The 24,198-nt window shown below is 45.2% G+C and overlaps 1 protein-coding gene across 8 annotated transcripts in view; it reads right to left on the bottom strand.

Annotated features, from left to right (window-relative positions):
- Window positions 1-13,214, bottom strand: part of PLEKHH1 (pleckstrin homology, MyTH4 and FERM domain containing H1) — a 65,531-nt gene extending 52,317 nt beyond the window's left edge. For 5 of the 8 annotated variants that reach the window (XR_008539026.2, XR_001709436.3, XR_008539028.2 and 2 more), the window contains exons 1-2: window positions 13,104-13,186; window positions 4,518-4,677 (exon numbers count right to left, since the gene is read on the bottom strand). Coding sequence is in view for 5 of the 8 variants with exons in the window: in XM_016926944.4 (XP_016782433.2) it covers window positions 4,518-4,643 (126 nt within the window). In the remaining 3 variants the exon portion in view is untranslated. Of the gene's footprint in view, window positions 1-4,517; window positions 4,678-13,103 lie in introns of all 8 variants that reach the window. The other 3 variants (XM_016926941.4, XM_016926943.4, XM_054666041.2) reach the window with 2 other exon arrangements.
- Window positions 13,215-24,198: the final 10,984 nt, after the last annotated feature.

Genomic DNA, 24,198 nt, shown 5'->3' with positions numbered 1-24,198 from the left:
AAGGCAGGAGAATTGCTTGAACCCGGGATGGGGAGGTTGCAATGGGCCATTGCACTCCAGCCGGGGCAACAAGAGAGAAACTTTGTCTCAAAAACAAAAACAAAAACAAAACAAAAAACACATGTATCTGCCTGTCACTTGTCACTTTGTCTTAAAAAATCCCAAAAAACCATATATCCACCATTCGGCTTTGTCAACCCTTAATTTTTGTCACATCTGCTTCTGATGTTTGTCTTTAAGAAATGGACCATGACAGATACAGTTGAAGCCCTGCATAATTCTCTCCAATTTTACCCCCTTCCCCCTGGCATTGACCCTACACTTGGTTGTTTTTATATTTTTACCTCATTTGTATATAGTAAAAATACCTGGGTTACATTTTGTTATGGCAATAAGTGGCTTCAGCATGTCCCCTCATGTTCTCCCAGAATCCACCTGGCTCTTTTCACTTATCTAGCTTACCTGTAAGCATTTGACTTTGCAACCCCCAGGTTAGCCATTAAATGGTTCTAACTGTTGTAATCTAAGACAGTGTTTTCAACTTTTTTTTTTTTTTTTTTTTTTTTTTAGCAGCAGAGCTTTTGTTCAATTGAAATCAGATGCTTATCCCCAAATATATAAAATCCATGAGCATGGATCTGGGATGAGAAACAACAATTAGTACTGTCTTTGAAGGTTTTTAGAAGTACACAAACTGTATGATGCTGTATATATCCTTCAGATGTTTTTTATTCAATGCTGATTTTTGAGATTTACTGATCTTACAAATGTAGTTCTACTTGATTCATTTTTAATTGCAATGTAGTATTCCACTGTACAAATACACTGAATATGTTTATCCATCTCTCTGTTGATGGACATTTAGAATGTTTCCAAATTTTCATACATCAATGCTGCAATATATGTCACCCTGTGACCGATATATTTGGATTTATTTCTGCCACTTCATTTGTCCTTTCTGTTTACTCCTTTTTTTGATATATTATTTTCTTGTCCCTATCTGTATTTAATAGACTTTCCTTTTTTCATTTCCTCTCTCTACTGATTTGAGGTATGCATACTCTGTTTCTATTTGTTATCCCTCCTATTAGTCTAGACTTAAAGACTGCTGGTTTTTCCCTATTATCTATCCTCTCTTTCTTTCTCATATAAATAGAACCCCCAGCTTTTAGCTGAGCTCATAGTTATTCAGAATAAAGACTACATTTCTGTTTGTAGAAATGTAAACCTTCTTTGTAGCTGGGTATAACCATGTGAATAAGATCTGGCCAGTGGCATATCAGCAGAAGAAAGGTATGAAACCTCCGAGTCACTAACTTAAAGGGAAGGGGCTGGAATGTGACTATCAGATGACCCATCTTCAAATATCCAGAGACCATCACCCTAGAGCTTGATTGCTTATGTCTGGAAGGTTACATGAGAAAGAAAGAAACATCAGCCTGGTTTAAGCCATTGTTATTTGGGGTTCTTTCTTACAGCAGCCAAACAATGATCTAACCAAACTGTGATTTTTAAAAACTTACCCTGGTTAGACTCATTCTGTTTCCTGAATCTGAGGCTTCACATCTTTCATCAAGTTTGGAAACTTTTCAGCCACTATCTTTCATGGAATCTTATTTGATAGATACAGGACCTTGTCATTCTAACATCCAGGTCTCAACTGCTGTATTTTTATTTCTATAGGCAGCATTCTGGATGATTTCCTTAGGTCTGTCTTCCTGTCCATTAAGTCTATCTTCCATGGTGCCTAATCTGATGTTTAATCTATCCATTAATACATTTTAATTTCAATAAAAACACTTTCATTTCTTAAAGTTCTATTTAGTTTTCAAGTCTACCTGATCTTTTTAGGTAGTGTCTTGTTCTTGTCTTATGCTTTCAATTTCTTTGTTACGTCTTCAAAACTTTTGAACTCATTTATTTCATAGTCTCTTGCCAACAGTTCCATTATTAGAAGTTGTTGGGGATCTAGTCTAATTGTTTTTTGTGTATGTGGATACTCACTCATTGTAGATTATTTCCTCAAGTATTTAGTCATTTTTGATTATATATTCCTCTTCATTAAGGCTTTTTTTCTGTGTGGATCCTGTGTGATCTGAATTGAGGTCTTGTGTCTCCAGAGAGGTTTTGTTTCTGTCCCTACCAGGCTCCCCAGGGGTATCACTGGCCCAGAACTTGGGTTTCCTAAACCACACAGGTAGTATAAATCCTAACATTAAACCAGTGTTATCGTCAGGTTCTCAGGGGAGACTCTACTCTTGTTTTTCTACCCAGAGCCTTAAGTAAGTCTGAGAAGCTATTGTCATCTCCTGTGCCAGTGAATGATTTTCCTTTTCTTGTCTACCTTGTTATTTAGGGTAAGCCCTTTAATATTCCTGACCATTTTTTATTTTTAAATTTTGTTCATACTGACACTAATCAAAAGAAATAATAGTCCTGCCTTGATGCAGAAGTCTGTTTCAGCTCCAACCTCCAGCTGGCCAGTCCTCATTTCTATCCCCACAGATATTAAAACTCTAACTTCAAACCTTACATTACTCTAGGGAGGCCAGTCACACACCACCTGCCCCTCAATCAGCTGTCAGAGTTGAGTACCACTGTGGCTATCCCCTCTTCATTTTGTTACCTGAGGACTTTTCTTACTTTTTTCTGTGCTCAGCTCTGCATTTACATGAATATTTTAAATATTTAACCCAGTTTTTCCAGGTGATTCATAGTGGGTTTTTTTTTGTTATTTTGTTGTCCATATTACTAGAAACAGAAGTCTCTTCCCTCCGAGGTATATCTCAGACTGCCTGGCTGAGTCAATCCCTACTTATCCTTTCCTTCCTTTTCGTCCCTCCTCCAATACCATAGCTTAAGTCAGGGTTCTCAAACTTCATAGTGTACAGAATGATTTTCTGGACGCTTGTTAAACATGCAGATTATTAGCAACCCCCCAGGAGACTTCAATTGAGAGGACTGGGGTAGAACCCAGGAATATGCATGCTTAACAAGCACTCTACGTGGTTCTGGCCAAACGGTTCTGACCACACTTTGAGAATCACTGTCTAAGGTCTGCTGCCCTTTCCTGATGTATATTCATTCCTTTCTATCGGCAGTACCTGGCAGTACCCTGCACATCTCTGTTTTGCAAAGTCTGAGTTAGGAGACAACAATGTCAACAGACCCAAGGTTCAAGAGTTCTAGTCCAGACTAGTCCAGGACCACTCCCCTTAGCCATGGTGATGCCACTGATTTGTCCTGCTGGACTCCAGCTATCAATAAAACAGGTCATCCATTTGGGCTTTACTAATTGAGACTTTGACATTCTTTGGAGAGGTGTGAGCTGAATTTTCCCTTTGTACTTATGAAAGAAGGGTTTGCTAAGCAGATGGATACTATAAACAAAACTATACATATAATGATTGATTCACTTAATTTTAAGTGCAGGTCTTCACTCTCTAGATGGGTTATGCTCCAGAATGCCTCTGAAAGTTAGCAGTTTAGAATGTGTCTTCCAGCTGAGTGCAGTGGTTCATGTCTGTAATCCCAGCACTTTGAGAGGCCAAGGTGATCACCTGAGGTGAGGATCACCTGAGGTTGGGAGTTCGAGACCAGCCTGACCAACATGGAGAAACCACGTCTCTACTAATAACACAAAATTAGCCGGGCGTGGTGGCGCATGCCTGTAGTCCCAGCTACTCCAGAGGCTGAGGCAGGAGAATCGCTTGAGCCCAGGAGGCGGAGATTGTGGCGAGCTGCGATGGCGCCATTGCACTCCAGCCCGGGCAACAAGAGCGAAACTCCATCTCAATAAATGAATAAATAAAATAAAATAAAATAAAATAAAATAGAATGTTATCTTCCCACAGAAACATTAGGAAAGGTTGTCAGTTTCCCAGACCAGCCCACCCAAACCTGTAAATAAAATAATTATTCCCATTTAAGACCTATTTTATGTCAGGACCTTTACATATGTGATCTGATATAATTCTCAAAATAACTCTTAGAAGTAGACATTTGTGTTTTTTTGCCTTAGAGGTGAAGGGACTTGCCCAGGGTCATCTAGCCAGTAAGTGGCAGAGCCAAGTTAGGTCTGGCTCCAAAGCCTGTGTCCTTGTTACCAGGAAAGCAGAACACCTCCTGTAGCTCATTTATTTAACAAAGGGTGAGAGGAAGGGTAGAGATTTCTGTTTTCTCCCGAAACACCGTCCTTCCCCACACTGAGAAAGAAATGTTAAGGGAATAATAGAACCTCTCCGCTGCAGCCACAGGTGACTCCGGAAGTGATGGGGGACCGAGAAGATTGGCAGCATGTCTTTGGTGTGCCTTAATGAGCGAACAAAGACGCAAGCAAGATAACAGCTTAGTAAACTGCTCGGACTTTGGTCTTAAACTACCTTGGGTTTCATTTTGCATATGGGGAAAAGCATCTTACTGAAAGTTGACTTTCCGCAACTCTCCCCTCTCACACGGCCCTCCCTGCCATAAACCTCTGCGTGTGGAGAGGCAGCTCCCTGCTCTGAGGGACTCACCTTGTCAGCCAGCAGCTCCCTTATCTTGCTGGCCTGTAGGCGGAACCGGAAAAGCTGAGTTTCCAGGGTCAGGCAGCGTTTCTGCCAGTCTACGCTGGCCGGCGCCTCCACCTTGAGTTCTGCCATGATGGAGTCGACTTCTGGATTATTCTGGGGAGCCCTAAGAACCAGCATGCAGAAAGAGGAAAAGATAAATAAGCGTGTGAGGAAGAGTTCTGTGGGGAAAGAACGGGAGGGGACCAAAGGACAGAGAAAACAGAGCTGGGGAAGAGAAAACAGGGCTGGGGAAGAGAAAACAGGGCTGGGGAAGAGAATTGGTCACTGATCCCCAGGGCCCCTCCCTGCCTTCCTCAGCTCAGTGTGTCCCGCTCCATGGTAAGTTAGCTGAGAGCCTCAGGAAACGGCGAAACCTGAGAAACCTTAAGGAGAACCTAGTCTCATTTGGACAGAAGTGAAAAGTAGGGCTCATTTGTTTTTCAATTATCCATTATCCACACAACAAACGTATCCATTAAACAGCTACTTATATGCCTGACCCTGTGCTCTGCACCGGAGATGCAAACAGAACTAAGAGAAATTCCTTGTCTTTGTGTTTTTCAAGGAACTCTTAGGAAAATCTAATTACAATGTAGTCATAGTTGCCAAGTGAAGTGCAGATAAATGGGAATGGGAGCTGGGAAAAGTGGGAGGGATGTGTTTAGGGAAGGCATAAAGTGGGTAACAGATGCATCCAAGGTCACATAGCTAATTAGAGGCAGAACCCCGGTTCGCAGTTTATTTCTTATTCTATTTCATCTATATAAAATGTTAGATGAGAAAAAAATGGAAACAAAATATCATGCTTTGAATGTCCTTGACAATCTTCTATTTAGATGGGATTGTGTCCATTGTTATCATCGAATCATCCATCCCACTTTGGAATAGATTCTCACCATTTCCTTCAGGTTCTAAGATGCAAACCAGAAAACTGCTAGATATTTTGCTGCAACCTCTGGAGAAAGCCACAAGTCTTTGGGGAAAAAATTTGTACAAATTCAGAACAAATCAAGTAGACACCTATAGTATGTCCAGCCAGGGGAATTCACTCAGATGCCTCCTGGACATATTTAGAGAAAAAACACTGGATGCAGGATGAGAAAAGGAAGAAGGATGCATGAGTGTGCATGAGAGAGAGGGATACAGGCAGAGCAAGCAGGAGAGAATGCCTGGGAGACACATCCATCATCAGGATTTTTCAAATCCCCCTTATAGGGCATTATGATGAATGATGCTTCCCAAAAAGTATAAATTTGGTCTGTCCCAAACCATGACACATGGTCACCCTAGTAGTCAAAAATTTTAAGGAATAATTGTTAATTTTTTAGGGTGATATATATATATATTTTTTTTTTTTTTGAGGGAGAGTCTCACTCTGTCAGCCACACTGGAGTACAATGGTGCAATTTTGGCTCACTACAACCTCTGCCTCCTGGCTTCAAGTGATTCTCATGCCTCAGCCTCCTGAGAAGCTGGATTACAGGCGTGCACCATCAAGCCTGGCTAATTTTTTATATTTTTAGTAAAGATGGGGATTCACTATGTTGGCCAGGCTGGTCTTGAACTCCTGGCCTCAAGTGATCCACCTGCCTCAATCTCTTAAAGTGCTGGGATTACAGGTGTGAGCCACTGTACCCGGCCGATAATATTTTAAAATGTCATCTGTTAGAAATTTTTATGATATACAGGTGAAATAATATAATATCTGGGATTTGTTTTAAAATACTTCAAGGTAAGAGGTAAGTAGAGGAGGAGATATATGAAATAGGATTAGTAAAATGTTGATAATTTTTGAAGCTGGCTGATGGGTATATGGGAGTTCTTTATATGATCTCTGAATATATGCCTGGAATTTTCCATAATAAAAATTTGTTGCTTTTCAAAATCCCCTTTTCCTTCCTCAGGAGCCACATGGCCTCAGAAAACCCAGCCACCTCCTGTACTGTTGCCAGATACTACCACAGTGCAAAGTTAGCCTCTCTTTGATGGGCTAATCACCAATAGTGCTCCTCCCCTCGCATGTGACTTTTATTCGTATTTTTCTCCCATCATACACTACAAGTAGCTATTGCTTATTGAGTCTTTATTGTATGCCAGGCATGTGTTGCCTCTTTAAACCTTACAACAACCTGTGAAACAATAGGTAAGCACTGTTGTCCACACACACATGAGGACACTGAGGAACAGAGAAGCTAAGTAATTTACAGATAATTGTACAGCTAGTTAATGGTGGAGCTGGGATTCTGGTCCCAAATTCCTTGTTCATTGCCACTCTGTGCTCTTTACCCATCCAAAAAAAATAAAAAGAATTTCAATTTCACAAAGAGTGTGGTAGACCTGAAAATGGCAGAAATCGTTTCTAGGATCTTTCAGAAGCCTTAGCACAAGGATGAACCTATATCCCAGATTTCCCAAGACATCTTGGGCTCAAATATTCTGACACCATAATCTCCCCAAGCACTGACCTTTACCATGTATCCTGACTTTTCATCTAAAAAATAAGACCTGCAGAGAAAGGCCCAACAATTAAACCACTGATGGACCGAGTAAGCTCGGTTCTTGGTTCCTCAGAACACATGACTTCAGCGCTGCTCTCCCAGCCCTGTCATCTAAACAATCCCTGCATTGTGACCTCCCAGCAATCCCCATCTCAAAAGACTAGGACCAACTGGAACGGGCAGGAAGACAAAAGACAAAAACAAAACATGACCTTCTCTGAGCTAAGATCACAGCTGAAAAGACAAAACAGAACCTTGTAAGGCTCTCAGAGAAGGCCGGGAGGCTTCATGTTTGATTTTTCCTTGTCCTTTACTGGGATTTTGCTTTTCCTTGTATAAATAGGAAAAGTGGCAGATCTGAGACTAGGACCTGGGAGTCTTGCAACTCAGTTCAGGGCTAAGAAATAACAGTAAAAGCATAAAAGCAAGGGGCAAGGGAAATGTAATCCCTTTGTATAGCTGAAAGAGTTTGATTAATATTGATTCCCTCTTACTGATTGTCAAAGCTGCTGCTCAGATTCTATTGGGAGAGTGAAAACCCAAATTATCAAAATCTCCAAGTACTTTGGAAATATGTCACTGGTGTCTGCCTAGCCCTGATATCTGAGATTATACCTAGTTTAGGGAATGCTTTCCCCAATCAAGCATCTCTGTAACATCATGGTTCTGAACTGATCAAGTGGTCTGTTTAATCCTCTCCCTGCCTTGGGGATGGAGAGGATTAACCACCCTCTCCCTGGCAAGTTGCTGAGGAGGTTGGGACTCGTGCTTGGCTTGCCTCAGCATGTGAGGAGAGCAGAGAGGTTTTGAAATAGATCAGGAGCAGGGTGCCTGCTGCCAAACCCAAGGCCCAGAGGCTCTTCCGACAGAAGCAGGTGGTCAGAGCAACAGTTATAAAATAAGGGAGGTTAAAGGAAGATACCAGTAAGCTGAGCCTCACCTGCTAAGTCACCTTGCACTTATACCTCCCATAAAAATGCACAAGGATGAGCAGAAATGAATACCTTACATTTGCAGTAGAGTTTGTAACTTGTCAAAGCATTGCGACACGTGTGTTATTTCTCTCTTTATCCCCGAGATGGAGGACAAACACAATTAGTCACAATGAACAGATGAGAAAACTCATCACATCTGTGACTTGCTTAGAGCCTTGCATAGAGCTAAGGAGTAGCAGAACTGGGCCAAGAATCCTGATCTCCCAATATCTACAAATGTCCTCTTCCCATAATGATGCTTCAGTAGTGGTAGCAGATATCTCATACTAACAGGCTAGTCTAACACAAATATATTAATGGCAAAAATAAATGGGGAAATGAGAGAGGGGAAGTGAGCTGGAAACAAAACTCAGCTCAATTTTTTTTTCTATTTTTATTCTGGAATGCTCTATCACACATTAGAAATAGGGAGAATAGTACAATAAGTCCCTCTGTCCCCAATACCCCGCTAAAATTACGATCAGCTCTTGGCCAGTCTTATGAAACTCATAGTTTTCTTGATTCTGCTGGCATCCAGCCTGCTAAACTGCTTGGCAGGTGAATCAAAAAACTGCCATAGTCTTGATACCTGCTTTGGCATCCCCTGAATCCTCCAACACCCGGGACTGAAATGCCACAGCAGTCAGTGGGGATATGCCCCAGAGGCAGGGGCTGGGAGTAGGATGGGTGGGAAGGTGGCACAGGAAGTCATTAGGTGACTCCAGACTCAGAGTCTGCATCAGAGAAAACACAAATTTGACCTGGGATCTCTCTGGCAAGTTTGAGGATTTTGACCAGAAACTGACAAAATGCTAAGATTACTTTTTTTTCTTTTTTTTTGAGACAGGGTCTCACTCTGTTGCCCAGGCTGGAGTGAGTGGCACAATCATGGTTCACTGAAGCCACAACTTTCCCAAGCTCAGGTGACCCTCCCACCTCAGCCTCCCAAGCAGCTGGGACTACAGGCGTGCACCACTGTGCTTGGCTAATTTTTGTATTTTTTGTAAAGACAAGGTTTCACCATGGTGCCCAGGCTGGTCTCAAACTCCTGGGCTCAAGTGATCCACCTGCCTCATTATTCTAAAGTGTGTTGAGCCACTGCGCCCAGCCTAAGATTAAGTTTTTATTTTATTATTATTATTATTATTATTATTTTTGAGATGGAGTCTCGCTCTGTCACCCAGGCTGGAGTACAATGGTGCAATCTCGGCTCTCTGCAACCTCCGCCTCCCGGGTTCAAACAATTCTCCTGCCTCAGCCTCCTGAGTAGCTGGGATTACAGGTGGATGCCACCACACTGGCTAATTTTTGTATTTTTTGTAAAGACAGGGTTTCACCATGGTGCCCAGGCTGGTCTCGAACTCCTGGGCTCAAGTGATCTACCTGCCTCATTCTTCTAAAGTGTGTTGAGCCACTGCACCCAGCCTAAGATTAAGTTTTTATTTTATTATTATTATTATTATTATTATTGAGATGGAGTCTCGCTCTGTCACCCAGGCTGGAGTACAATGGTGCAATCTTGGCTCACTGCAACCTCCGCCTCTCAGGTTCAAACAATTTTCCTGCCTCAGCCTCCTGAGTAGCGGGGATTACAGGCGGATGCCACCACACTGGCTAATTTTTGTATTTCTAGTAGAGACAGGGTTTCACCATGTTGGCCAGTCTGGTCAAACTCCTGACCTCAGGTGATCCACCTGCCTTGGCCTCCCAAAGTGCTGGGATTACAGGCGTGAGCCACCACTCTCGACCCCAAGATTAAGTTTAATTCAAACAACTTTTAAGTGATTCCTGTGTGCAACATTGGGGATATAAAGATGAATAAAGATATTGTGGCTTTTGAGGCTCAAGTCTACAGCCTGAATATCCTGGTAGCTCCCTGCAAAGGTAGCTAATCAATACAGGACCCTAAAAGAAAGAGGTCAGAGGTCACCACAGGCCTCAAAATAGCTCATTGCCTCTATCTTGTGGAGGATGCAGGAGGCATTGGAAGGCAACGGGGCTTCTGTTATATGCACAGTTTCCACTGGGCTCTCTCATGTTACCTCAGTATGGTTCATTCCCTGAGTGTGAGTATCTGTATGACTTCCACTTGCTAGTGAGGGGCTACCACCATCTTCTAAAAGTGCTCTGCCAGACTCGGCTGACTGCCTGTCAATTGTGGGAGAGAAACAGCTTTGTGTCCCGTTTCTGGGGATGAGGCTGGGAGAAGGGTGTGAGTGTACACAGGGACAACTTCCTCTGATCTCAGCACTGTCATCTGATCAAGCTAACAACATCCATTTGGCCACTGCTGGGTGCCTACATGACATTCCACACAATGTCCGGGGAGACAGAGAAGGTGAGCATGTCCTAGGCCGCAGGAACCTCAATACCAAAAGAAGGGGTCAGGACAACCAGGTACAACATTCCTTGAGAACAAAAACAGCAAAGAGAAACAGCTTAGTACCTAAGATCCCAAGCTCTGGCACTGACAGGCCTGGGTTTGAATACGAGCTCAGGCACTAAATAATCCTGTGGCCTTAAGCCATTTGCTTAACTTCTTTGAGACTCAGTTCCATTCTGAAATTGAGGGCAGTAATATTTGAAAATCAGGACAATAATATTTGGTTGAACCATATGAAACCGTCATTTAACCATTTTCCAACCTTCAAAATGGCCATTTCATATATCACATCATGCAGGGCTTTTTGAGAATTAAAGGAGATATTACAAAAGCCTGGTGCACACTAAGTACTCAATAAATGACTGTTATTGTTGTAATCAGCAAACAAAAGGCAAACCAATAGCATCTAGAACATAAGAGAAGATGTGGCCCAAAGATGTGCTCACGAGGCTGGGCACGGTGGCTCACGCCTGTAATCCCAGCACTTTGGGAGGTGGAGGCAGGCGGCTCACCTGAGGTCAGGAGTTCAACCAGACTGGCCAACATGGTGAAACCCTGTCTCTACTAAAAATACAAAAATTAGCCAGGTGTGGTGGCGCATGCCTGTAATCCCAGCCACTTGGGAGGCTAAGGCAGGTGAACTGCTTGAACCCTGGAGGCGGATGATGTAGTGAGCTGAGATTGCACCACTGCACTCCAGCCTGGGCGACAGAGAGAGACTCTGGCTCAAAAAAAAAAAAAAAAAAAAAAAAGATGTGCTCACTACCAGATCTAACTCTGGAGATCTGGAGAGGAGGTCATATGATTTTTTAAGTTATTTTAGAACATTGAACAAAAGGGTATATAGTGCAAAGTAAGGCTTCTTCCCACGCCTGTACTTCAGCCATAGTTCTCCCCAGCGGCAACCACTGTTACAGGTTTCTGTGTGTTCTCTCAGAGATATTCAGAGCATCTACAGGCATTCATACGTATGTGGCATTCACACACCCACCCAAAAATCGTGGCCCACCATACACACTGTACTCAACAATGTAACTTAGAGATATTCCTACATCAAAATATATATCTGCCACATTTTCTCTGCATGCTTTGTAACAGCTTTAATTTATCCTATCGTGTGGCTTTTTACATGATCTTATTGAAGGGTTCCTTATTGATGGACATCTAGATTGTTTCCAACCTTTTGCTAAACAATGCTGCAATGAATATTCAATGATGTACACCATTTCATATACATCAGAGTATATCTGAAGGATAAAGTCCCAGAAAATGGAATTTAGGGGTAAATGATGTACACTTTAAATTGCCAGACATTTCTTTGGATTTTTTTTTCTATCAGGAATGGGAGGAACATGCTCTCCCCTACAGCTGGTGACTTCTGAAGAGGGCAGAAGAGGCTCCACATTTTTTCAGCTTAGTTGTTAGTTTCAATGAGTTTGGGGCCACAGGCTGCACCCCACAATTGCCCAACTCTGAGCAGGCCCCCTCAGCAGTCTATGGGAAGGTGGTAGAAGTGGACTGAACCATACGTTAGGAATTTAGGAGGCTTGGGTTTCAGTTATGGCTCTTCCACTTTTTAGCTATGTGACCATGGGCATATCACAACAATTTTTTTTTTAACAGACAGGATCATCAGCCTCCCAAGTAGCTGGGACTACAGGCCCACACCACCATACCCAGCTAATTTTTAAATTTTTATTTATTTGTAGACACAGGGTCTCCGTATGTTGCCCAGGCTGGTCTTGAACTCCTGGCATCAAGCTCTCCTCCTGCCTTGGCTTCCCAAAGTGCTGGGATTACAGGCATAAGCCACTGCAACTGGCCTAAATCACAACTTTTCAGAGTCCCAGTTTCCTCCTTTGGAAAAATGGGGCCAATAATATGCAGAAACACTAATACCGATGTTCTATAAAGCGTTCAGTGATGGTACTAGCCCTATACACAGTGTCTGTCACATAGAAGACAGTCCAAAAAGTTTGATGAAGGAAGTGATAATTCTCCCACTGAATTTTTTAAATGGTCTTTCAAGTGTTTTACCTGAACCAAGGCTCTGTCTTGGAAGAGTTTTATGAGGTGGATTCATAGTAAAAAGCTATGGAGGAGATATCCTGGCAAGCAGAAATCCCACAAGGAGAGGAGTTTCCTTCCAGATGAGGCTCTTCACCGCCTCTGCCACCCCCACTAAGGCCCCTGGTTCCTGGCGACCGAGTCCTCGCTAAGACTCCTAGGACACAATGCTCTGTGTCATTCGGCGCCCAACCTGTTTTCTTTTCTGCTTGAATGACCTGCTCCTAGGAGTCGAGCCTGAGCCATAGGGTCCCTAAGAGAACACTCAGAAATCACAGAAGAAATAACCTAAGGTGAGATGGGGAGGGGTGCGGGAAGGGGTGAAAGGGAGCGAGCACCGATAGCAAGGTGGCAGCCTGCACGTCCGCTCCGAGGGCCCTTCCCAGGAGCGGCTGGATCTGACCGATCCCCAAGTCCAGGTACTCCCGGGGGAGGCTCCTCCTGGCCTCGAGGCGCGAGTCCCCTGGGGCGCCCGGCTTCCCAAGCCGGACCCGCGCTCCAGCGCTCCCCACCGCTGGGAGCTCGCTTCCAGGTAGGGAGGCACCTGCTCGGGATCGTCCTCCGGGCCCGAGGGGCCGTCCCCCGCGCGCAGCCTGACGCCCTCCCCCGCGGCGCAGCCCCAGCTCACCACAGCGGCGGGAGCGCCGGTCGCTCACCTCCAGCGAGCTCGCGGCCGTCCCCGCCGCGCACTGGGCACACGGGCGCCCTCGGGCCGCCGCCGCCGCCGACCTTGCGTCGCTCTCGCCGGAGTCCCGGGCTGCCGCCGGTTCTCCGCTCCCCGGCAGCAGGGGTCGCGGGCTGCGGGGCGGGGCGAGGCTGGAGCGGGAGGGGTGCCCGCGGGCTCGCTGCACAAAGCCCGGCCGAGCCTTGCTGCGCCCCATTCAACGCTCCGCCGGGCGCCCTCCTCCCCTCGGCTCCCCGCCCGCTCCTTAAAGGCAGAGCGCTGGGCTCAGCTCTCCAGGCAGCTCGCGGAGAGGCACAGGAAATGACCTCAGCAGGCTCCAGCCTCCCACTTCTCCGCACCGCTGGGCTCGTCCCTGGGGCGGCAGGGAGGGCGGCGGGGTGTCCCGGGCGCCGGCCCGGAGCTCTCTGAGGAGGCCGCACCAGCTGCCGCAAGGGGCGGCCAGAGCGCCCCGGGGATCTGCTTGGCCCCAAATAGCGGGGGACCCTCGCGGGCTGCGGGACAAGACCAGACCGTCTCCGCCAAAGGTTCCAGCGTTCTCCTGGCCACCTGTGGGAACTGTAACGTCTGGATATTTGGAACAGAAGTCCATATTTCAGTCTGGCAGACCAAATGTTCTGAGTTGCAATTTGCAGGAGAAAGAAAAAGAAAAAATAAGTTACGACAGCCCAGAGAGTAACTTACTTGCTTATTTTCTGGTCTCGCTATGTTGCCCAGGCTGGACTCGAACTCCGGAGCTCAAGTGATCTTCCCGCCTGGGCCTCCAGGCCAGCTTATGTATATGTTATTTTAAAGGAGGGCCCAGGAGGACCCTGGCTGCCAGGCAGTTTGCAGGGCAGTCATGAGCGTGCCCCTGTGCTCCTCGTTCTCAGACATTTGCAGATCTCAGATCGCCCAAAGCAATCTCATACCCAGAGGGGTTGGAAAACTCAACATTTGGCTAGGTGAGCCTGGAGTAAAGAAGATGCAAATAGAGACGATTGCAGGGAGGGATCCACACTTCAAAACAGAGCCTTCTTCCTCAACCCTGCAGGCTCTCTGTCAGTGAAGGACTGAACAGAAGCAAAATACCGTCAGCGCCTGTTTCTCCAAATGGTCCTTGGAAGACTCATCCCAGGCACCATGAAGAACACCCCCACCCTGGGTTTGAATCTGAATCTCTTAACTAAAGTTCCCCAGGCAATTCTCACGTAGAAGCTTTGAGAGCCCAGACACTAAGGAAAGCTGGTAGTGCAGGAGGCCAAACGTGAGAGTTTAACTGGGCCAGTGGGACTTCAATGGCTGAACTTGCAAACGGCTTTATAGCGTGGGGATTGGGATAGATTAGCCCCATTTTGTGGGACAATGCTCAGGCTATCCACTTCAACATTCCAGAAGTTCCGTAAGGAAGCCCAAAAACACATTCTCTGGATTTTGCTAAGAAGACATTAATTCATTCATTCACTTTTTTTTTTTTTTTTGGTCATAGGTTCTTCTTGTTCTGTTCTCCAGGCTGGATTGCAGTGGCACAATCATAGCTCACTGTAACTTGAACTCCTGGGCTCAAGCAATCCTCCCATCTCAGCCTCATGAACAGCTGGGACTATAGGCACATGCCACTATACCCAGCAAAAAAAAAAAAAAAAAAAAATTTTTTTTTTTTTTTAGTAGAGGTGGGGTCTCATTTATGAGACCAGCTCAGGCTGGTCTCGAACTCCTGGACTCAAGAAATCCTCCTGCCTCGGCCTCCCAAAGTGCTGGGATTACAGGGATGAGCCACCGCACCTCGGCCCAGAACTCATTTAATATAACTTTGTTATATAGTGAAAAGAGTCGCACCATGGAGAGTGGAATGGGAGAAGCATGCTCTCCCCTATAGCTGGTTACTTCTGAAGAGGGCAGAAGAGGCTCAGTTGTTAGTTTCAATGAGTTTGGGGCCATACAGTGCATCTCACCATTGCCCAACTCTGAGCAGGACCCCTTGGCAGTCTGTGGGAGGGTGGTAGAGGTGGACTGAACCCTACATTAGGAATTTAGGAGGCTTGAGTTTCAGTTATGTCTCTTCCACTTTTTAGCTATGTGACTTGGGCAAGTTACAACTTTTGTTGTTGTTGTTATTTTCTTTTAAGAGATAAGATCTTGCTCTGTTGCCTAAGCTAGAATGCAGTGGCAATCATAGCTCATTGCAGCCCAGAACTCCTAGGCTCAAGCAGTCCTTCTGCCTCAGCCTCCCAGGTAGCTGGGACTATAATACCCACCATCACCCCTAGAGCCCCATTCTTTGGATATTAGCTTATTATTACAAGTGACCTGACAAAGGAGAATGGAGGATGGAACAGAGAGATGAGAAGAAAAGCCATCATGTGCCTGAGTTGAAGGATATGCTAGGGCATTCTTGTGAAAGAAGATGAGGCCGGGATGGGGACTTGTCAACTGGTCTGAGCCAATTTAGTCCTTCGATGATTGTATTAGCTGCCATGGGACATGAGAGGTGAGAGGAGGCCATTCGTCTTCTTTTCTGTAATCTCCTGCAGGTGGGATATTAAAAATAGTTAAGGCCAAATTCTGCCAAATATACATGTATTGGCAAGCTGGCACAAAACAGTCACACAGCCTGCTTCAAGAAAGTCGGGCAGTTGGCCTGCTCTGGCTCTCACACTCCATTCATGCAAGGGCAAATAATCTTCCTGGCCAACTCCATGTTTAGAAAACTGCTTATTTCACCAATAAAAGATTATTTCTAGCATCCCTCAAGCACGTTAAGCCCTTGGGTGTATATTTTGATGTTGTTTGAAGTGCTTATGTAACCATTTTCTGGAGTGCGGATTCCTGATTAGGGCACTTCAGATGCTAACTAACCACTCTAGGAGTTACAGGAGAGTCACTTTATATACACACACCACATGGTTTAGGCTGGAATGTTTAAAAAATAAATTCCTACAGAGTCAATATTACAGCATCTTAGTCTGGGCCTTGTTCCTTGGACAGCACTATGGGAGGGAAAGGGGAACTTGGAACTGGCCAGAGCTCAGTTCAAGCTTTATCACTTAAGTGGTGGTGGGACCTTGGGGCAGTTGCTTAAGGTTTCTGAATTAATTCCATGTTTGTAAAATAATGATGATAATAATTCTGGCCTCTTAGGGTTGTTGAAATGATTAAATGAGATAGTATGTTGTCTGGCATGCAGCAAGTGATCTATAAATGGAAGCTTTTGTTATTTATTCTTTGAACAAATATTGGCTGGAGTTTACGAGAGATCTTGTAAATCTCTGTTTACAAGATTGCAATGGATAAGCAGATGGCTTGAGAGACAGGAATAACTCTAGGAGAGCTGGTGAAATGGTTGACAATTCATCTTCCCTTTTACGAGCCTTCTAGAAACCCTGCTTCCCATCCCTACCTGCTTTCTCTGAGCTCCAAAGAGACCCTCTCCTATATCACCAAAAAAGCCTCAAATCAAGGGATCCCCTCCTCCTGCCTCAGGACCTGGTTCTCAGTTGCTGTTGGAAGGGGAAGAGAGGGGAGAAGAAGGAGAAGGGAGTCTCAGACTCCCAGGAAACTTGAGGCCAGTCCTAGTCCAGGCTTCTGCTCTCTGCCTTGGGTCACAAAGAAGTCAGGAGGTTACTTCTACTGCTGAATCTTTGGGAGCAATTTGGCTCTTCGGTGATTGTCAGGATTAGCCACCATGGGACATGAGAGGTGAGGTAACCATGGGTTAGAGCAGAGTGTCAAGAGTCACCATCTAAGTGGGGCTAGGAAGGCAGTGATTGAACATGCAGAGAAGGGCCAGTTAGGAAGGAAAGGAAATGGCCCAGTGGCTAAATCCTCAGTGTGTGTGTGAGTGTGTATGTGTGTGCATGTGAGATGGGTATGGAAAGATGGGAGGAAGTGTCCTAACTTTAAGTATGGACTCTTCTTTCGTTTATTCATTCAGTTACTCACTAACAAATATCTATTGAATACTTGCTATTTTCCAGCCACTGTGCTAGGAAGGAAAGTGTGGCAAGTGTGACCTATCAACTCTGGGCACAGGCTTTAGAACTAGACATGCCTGTCCTTGAATCCTGGCTCTTCCGCCCAGGGGACACAGGGTGGAAGTAATGCAGTTACCACATACATTCACTGCAAATAATCTGTTCAGTATAGCTGTGGGTATGGGAGCCAGAGAGAGCCAGGCAGTGGATGGGGAGGGGAGGGAAGGCGTTCCTCGTTTGTAAATCAGGAATCAGAATTCCTTCCTTAGAGAGTTATTATAAAGATGGAGATAAAGGGCCTGCCTCAGTGCCTGGCATATTATTGGAATCTAGTAAATATTATGAAATGAGGAGAGAACTTGAAGGTGTAGAGGTGTAAAGGACTAGCAAGGTGCCCAAAGACTAGGGAGCTGGAAAGTACCCAGGAGGAGCAGCATGGAAGGAGGGCCTGGTGGAGAAGGATTCCAATGAGGAGGTGGGCAGTGATTCCAAATCTAACCTCATGTCGTAAAATGCTGATTTGAAAATATAGATTCCAGGCTACCTCTAGCTGTTCAGATCAGTGGGCCCAGGAGTCTGCATTGTCACGCACCTGTCTGGGGTCTGTCTGTATTGACTGGTATGCCCTTGAGTGATTTTTCTCAGAGAGCAACTGCCAGGGCGGAACTGATGTAATTACAACACATATCAATGCAAAATGCTCTGTCCGCTGCAGCTGCGGGTTATACGGGCAAGAGAGAGCCAGGTGAATGGGGGCTTAATGGGATAGGGACAGGAGAGGGAGGGAGAAAGAGCACCTGAGTTGGGAGCTGGTGGAGCTCAGGGAATGAGGATCAGGTAAATCCAGCCATCTGACCGCAATTCTAGATCATTTTAGAGTTTGCAACATCCTAGTTTTAAAGCAGCTGTCTTATTTCTCCAACAGCTTTCATCAAAGATGAGAACAATGGCTGCTCACATCAACTGGGGGAGGGAGGAACTGGGCAGGGACCAGCTTTAAGTAGGTGGCAGGTTCTCCAACAGCCCAGGGAGCCTGTGTAGGGAGAGACTAGGGCTCTAAGAAACCAAGGAAACCCAGGCCTGTCAGAGAGCTGCCAGTGACCCTTTACTTTTCTGGGACACATGTGTGGCCACTGTAGACAATGGGTTTTCAAGCTGACAGTGGGGTTCAACTTCCAGAGTTCAAATTCCAGCTTTGGCACCTAGCTCAGTTCTTGGCACTCAGTAAGTACTCAGTAGATGCTGGTTGTTATTATTATCTCCTCAGCAGAAGACAGACCCAAGCCAAGAGAAAGGAAAGTCTCCCAGCCCTACCTCACCCTCACACTCCCATCTATCTGAGTCCCCACCAGCCCATCTCAGAGCTGAACTACGAGAGGTCCTGTGTTCATACATTCATCATGTGTTTGCCGAGTGTCCACAGTGGGCCACTGTAGGAGAGGGAGAGCGTGGAGGAGTAGTGGCTCAGTACAGGGCAACTGGACTTTGGAGGGCCTCTTCATGCTCCTTGACCTCCCCTCCTCAAAGCCACTACTTTCGCTGACAGGAAGAGGCCAGAGGTCTGGGGTGGGGTCCTACATGCAGAGCTGTGAGTGAGTTCTTGCTCAGCCACTACTTTGCTATGCAATCTGAGGACATCTCAGCAACTCTTTGTGCCTCACCTAACTGTAAAATAGAAGCAAGACCTTCGTGGCTGCCATCCTCAGCCTGGAGATAAGGAATTAATGGACACTTCACCAGGGTCATGCTGGGGAATGAGGGGCTGCTGTGGTACAAAACACATTGTTGGCTTATCTGAGAATTGCTGAATGGGAATAGAAGCAACTTCACCAAAACACTCTGGGGACACAGCCAGCCATTGCAGGGCACTGCAAACAAATGAAATCTTTCTTTCTAATCTCCTAATTAAAAATTGAAACATTTAAAGCCATATTTATTGAGGGCTGACTTTGTTCCTGACCCACTAAACATTTTAGGAGGAATCATCTTTTTTTTTGAGATGGAGTTTCACTCTTGTTACCCAGGCTGGAGTGCAATGGTGCGATATCGGCTCACTGCAAACTCCGGCTCCCGAGCTGAAACAGAGGAATCATCTTAATTCTCACAATTCTCTGGAGCTGAAGCTATTTTTATCTCCATTTTATAGATGCATAGACTGAGGCTCACGAAGACCAAGTGACATGGCTAAGCTCAGATAGCAAGCAAGTGGCCAAGCCAGGACACAAACCCTGCCCTGCCTGACTCTAAAGACCACGCCTTTAGCCACTCAGGGCTTGCCTCTGCTCAGGGATGTGTGGGTTCCCCTGCGGGGCACCTTCCAGGCTGAAAGGTTGCAATGAGTGAGGCACAAGTACCCTGGGATTCACAGAAAAGGAAATAAGTGAAACACATGGATAGAATGAGCGGACCTAGCCATTGCAGCTCTCTCTGCCCTGCCCCTAGTGGCTTGGCCTGAACCAATAGGTCTATTATCTCCCTTGATGGTCAGGACTTCTCCTTGTTGTGCTCAGGGCTTTTGATGGTGTATCAGGGCTCATACCCTACTGGAAGCTCTCTTTGCCCTCTCCTCTTTGTAAAAGGGGGTGAGTTCTGATGACAAACCTGCCCTCAGTATGGAAGCCCTGGACACGACTGCCAGCACATTGGAGACTATCTCTCAGCACCATCTAGTGGCCAGGATGGCTTGTTTGTTTTCTTCAAGGACCCTGAGCCCCAGCATTCTGGCTCCCAGTCAGGTGTAGGGCCAGATCCATTCCCTTCTGATCTGACACTGCATGCTTTGGTCACCTCCAAATGTGGTGATTAATGGGGATTTAAGCTGTGCTTAAAGTGGAGACTTTAAACTATGCATATTTTTATCCTGTTCAATTTTGCATCGTTTCAGGGAAGGGGGCTAGAACACTGAGATGTATAAAAGACTAGGAAAAGATGGAAAGAATATTCTCCCCTTTCTTAGTTCCATGCACCTGGCACCAAGCAATGCGTACCTTTTCCTACTGTGCAAAGCACAAGACCAAAAGCAGCATGCAAAGACTGTCAGCTTGGCACTTATTCCAAGCAGGCATCTTACCTACCCATGTTACACGGGCAGGGGACAGGAAGAGATGCCTCTGCACAAAGTCCAAGCTGCAAGTCAAGGATGCTTTTTGCTCTGCTACAGATAAAGTGATGGGATACAGAGCTGGCACTAGACTGACTCCCAATTGTATTAGGAGCTTTGCTTATGTAGAAGTGAGCTCTGGGGTTTTCAGAGTGGTGGTATGGAGAGTGCACATTTCCAAAAAGGAATTCTGCATTTATAGGTTCTGGATTTCCTAGTCCAGGTCCGGAAGAGGAACTACTAAAGTGGACCCACACAAAGGAATCAGGTAGAGCTGACAGACAGGTCTCATATATAAGGTTGGTGATGGAGCAGAGCAGGCAGATTCCTAGGATGGAAAGCCAGTAGGCATTGCTCTGGGGCTGACACGGGGCTGCTGTTTCTTCCAAACACTGCACATTGCCTCACTGGCCATTGGGGAAACTCTCAGATGGCTTCTGGAATGGTTTGATCTTGAAAGTAGAAATTTCCTGGGCACAGGGCATCATGCTTGTGTGAATCCAGGATCTCTGGAACAAAAGACACTCCTGAGAAGATCATGGTTCTTTTGGGAGGCAAAATTGTTAATGTTGAAATAAATCCCCTGGAATACTCAAAGTAACTTTCTGTAAATATATTTTCCCGTCAAGCATAATAAACTGCATATGCAGTAATGTACATCAGATTGGAAGCCATTTATAGAGGGAAGAATCACTAAAATGTTACTAGGACTTTCCCCACTCCAAATCTCCTTTCGCTGGCATGGCATGTTGTGATTCTTGCGTCCTTTCTTGAGCTACAATTGTGACTATTTCTCACAATTTATGTTAGGAGAAGAATGAGGGATGCCCCTAATATTTATAGCAGCAATAACAGCAAAATAAAAGAGGGGAAAAGGATCCAATTGAAATGTCCGTCAATTAGGACTAGTAAGTAAAGTATTAAAATTATGATTCATCTAGAAAATGAAATACTATGCAGCCATCAAAATGTATGATGAAGAATTATATTTATTGACAAGGAAAGATATTCATTACTTAATGTCAAGTGAAGCAATGTCTAGAAAAGCATGTAGAATATGATTTGTTTTATGTAAAACTGTATACATATAACTATATGTATATTTATGTATATAAATATGGGTAGAATTCTTTTTCCCAGAGATTAACAGTGACTATCTTTGAGTGGAGAAATTTGATATAATGTTGTTAGTTTCTGCTTTGTTCTTTTCTATATTATGTAAGCATTTTACAAGGAGTATGAATCATTTTTCTAATAAAGCTATTAAAATGTTTTAAAAGTATTGATCCTCATGAGTAAGTAGAAAGCCGAGATTCAGAGAAGTTGACATCTAACTCAATAAAGCCACAACCTGCCAGTCCAAGAGCCAGAATGTGCACCCATAACCACCCATTCCTCAAGTTTAATGCCAACGTTTTGAGTTCTGCCTCCTTTCTCTTCATTAAGATACTGGGGAGAGATATGGCAATGGGGACCTGGGGGAGTTGGGGATCACTGTTCAGATCAGAGGGGCCTCACATCTTTTGATATTATCTGGATCCCTATTATCTCTTCAAAGCAATTACACTATGACCACAACAGCATTACTGGATTCCTATTATACAGTATGTTCTTGTGGTTTGGCGGTTGTCCAAGACTTGAAGGAGCAGACACAAGTCTGGGGACAGAGTTAAGTTGGGTCCCTACTTCTAATTCAAGCCCATCTCGCAACCTTCAAAAGAAATGATGTATTCAGCCATTTTCTCCATTTGAGGAAAGAAGGAAAATGAAGCTAGCTGGGTGTGGTCCATTGGCCGGACTGCAGGAGGTTCTGGGTGGGAGTGGCATAACTTCAAGGAGGAAGTGCTAAGCCTGTGTTCCTTTGTCTACCCCTTCTCACTCCTCCTCAGCCACCCATGTTTGTCCATACTCCTAATTGTAGCACCAGAGACCCTCATGACCTGACCTTTGGCATTCTTAGAGTTCTGGGCACCAGCCAGCTCAATTCAGCCTGGTGAAAAATTAGCAGTTACGACAGGGACTGGGGTCCAGTGGGCCCAGTGTCTTCCTAGAACATGAATTTGGATGTAAACAGTAAAAACAGAGCCAGGTTTTGTGGCATGCATCTGTAATCCCAGCTACTCACTAGGCTGAGGCCGGAAGATTGAGCCCAGGAACTTGGGGAACATATGAGATTTCACTTATTAAAAAAATAAATATCAAAAGCCCAAGGTTGTGAGAGAGTATTAATCTCCCATTAAACAACTACAGGGCATTTACAAGGTCAAAATGGGTCTCTGAGCAGCCAGTTCCTTTCTTAGCCTATCCACTCAGAACACAGACATGCAGTTCCAGAACAAAGGATTCATCCCCTCTGTGTTCTTGCTTTGTGTCACTGGAAACCCTCTTTGTGTCACTGGAAATCCTCTTTGTGTCACTATTCTTCCCTCCCTGTCCTCATATCCCTCTACTGTATTCCCTAGAGAGGTCACAGCTCTATACCTGACATTACTGCCCATGGATATGAAGAAAAAAAAAATTCCTCCAAAGATATTGTTTCCCCTTCCCACGTCTGTTCTTTGCTGAGGGACCTAAGAGAAAGCAGACCTTGACCTAAGCTGTGGGCAAGAAAGAAAGGCAGAGTCTTTTAACAAAAAGAAGTGTGTATTTACAAATGCTGGTCAATCTTGAGCCAAAGCCAGAGTTTAACCTACAAATAAGACATGGTAGAGATACAGCATGGCCACAGAAACAGCCCCATTGTAGAACACAAATAATCGCACATCTTCCTCTGCGTGGAGGTGTAGAATCTAAAGCCATTACTTGGAGCACAGGGTAATGCTTTGTTATAGACCATCTTGTATTGCTCTCATCTTCCAAATGCCTAGGTTTCATTCTTTGCTACCTGTATAAACCTACCTGTATAATCCTTAGCACAGTGCATGGCACATTAATGGTTGTTGAATTGAATAACAAGTTGAATGACTTTTTTTCCCTAGCACTGTACTGTTTTGAGGACTGGACTCCTCTTTTTTCTTTTTCTTTTTGAGATGGAGTCTTACTCTGTAACCCAGGTGGAATGCAGTGGTGCCATCTTGGCTCACTGCAACCTCAGCCTCCTGGATTCAAGCAATTCTCCCTGCCTTAGCCTCCCGAGTAGCTGGGATTACAGGCTTCTGCCACCACACCCAGCTAATTTTTGTATTTTTAGTACAGACAGGGTTTCACCATGTTGGCCAGGCTGGTCTTGAACTCCTGACCTCATGATCCACCTGCCTTGGCCTCCCAAAGTGCTGGGGTTACAGGCATGAGCCACCGCGCCCAGCCTGGGCTCCTCATGAAGTCAGGAGCCCAGTTCTCAAAACAGCACAGTACTAGGCAAGAGAAGACACTCAATACACATTTGTTAATTAATTGGCATCTGAGACTAATTGAACTAATTCCCCGGACAAGATAGAGTCTCTGGGATCATCAACCCTTTGGGCTTCTGCAGCCTTTCCTGAAGGTGGCAGGGTTCTAGCAGGTCCAGGACAAGGAGAGTAAAAAGAATATTGATGGGGTCTGCCCCACCCTCTGCAAGGCAGTGGGCACACTGCCTCACCACCCGCCCCAGGCTTGGCTGTCTCTCAGCCGGCTCCTATGGGAGAAACCTTTTGACTCAGATCTACAAAAAGAAAGATTTTCCCACTCTACCCCAACCCAGGACCTAGCTGTGACTTGGATGAGAATGCTGTGATACAAATTCTTAACCTATTAATGTTGCCAAGTCCCAAGATATCCTCCTGCAATCACTGTATCTGGCTGAAATTTCTCTTTGAACTGATATAGTGAAGTTGGGACAGGCACACAGTGTCCCCCAAGGCAGAGTGGCTTAGATAGCAGCATAAGAGCTTTTAGTTGCAAAGCCTTCTCATAACCAGGCTCGCCTCAACAATACTCCTTTGTCCCCCCTCAGACGACTAAGCTTCTTGTATCCTGGCAAAGGGAAGCACAGAGGAGAGGTGACCAG

Source organism: Pan troglodytes, chromosome 15, assembly GCF_028858775.2.
Source record: "Pan troglodytes isolate AG18354 chromosome 15, NHGRI_mPanTro3-v2.0_pri, whole genome shotgun sequence".
Lineage (NCBI taxonomy): Eukaryota > Metazoa > Chordata > Mammalia > Primates > Hominidae > Pan > Pan troglodytes.
The sequence above is the reverse complement of the archived record's forward strand: the minus strand, read 5'-3'. Positions and strand labels throughout refer to the sequence as shown.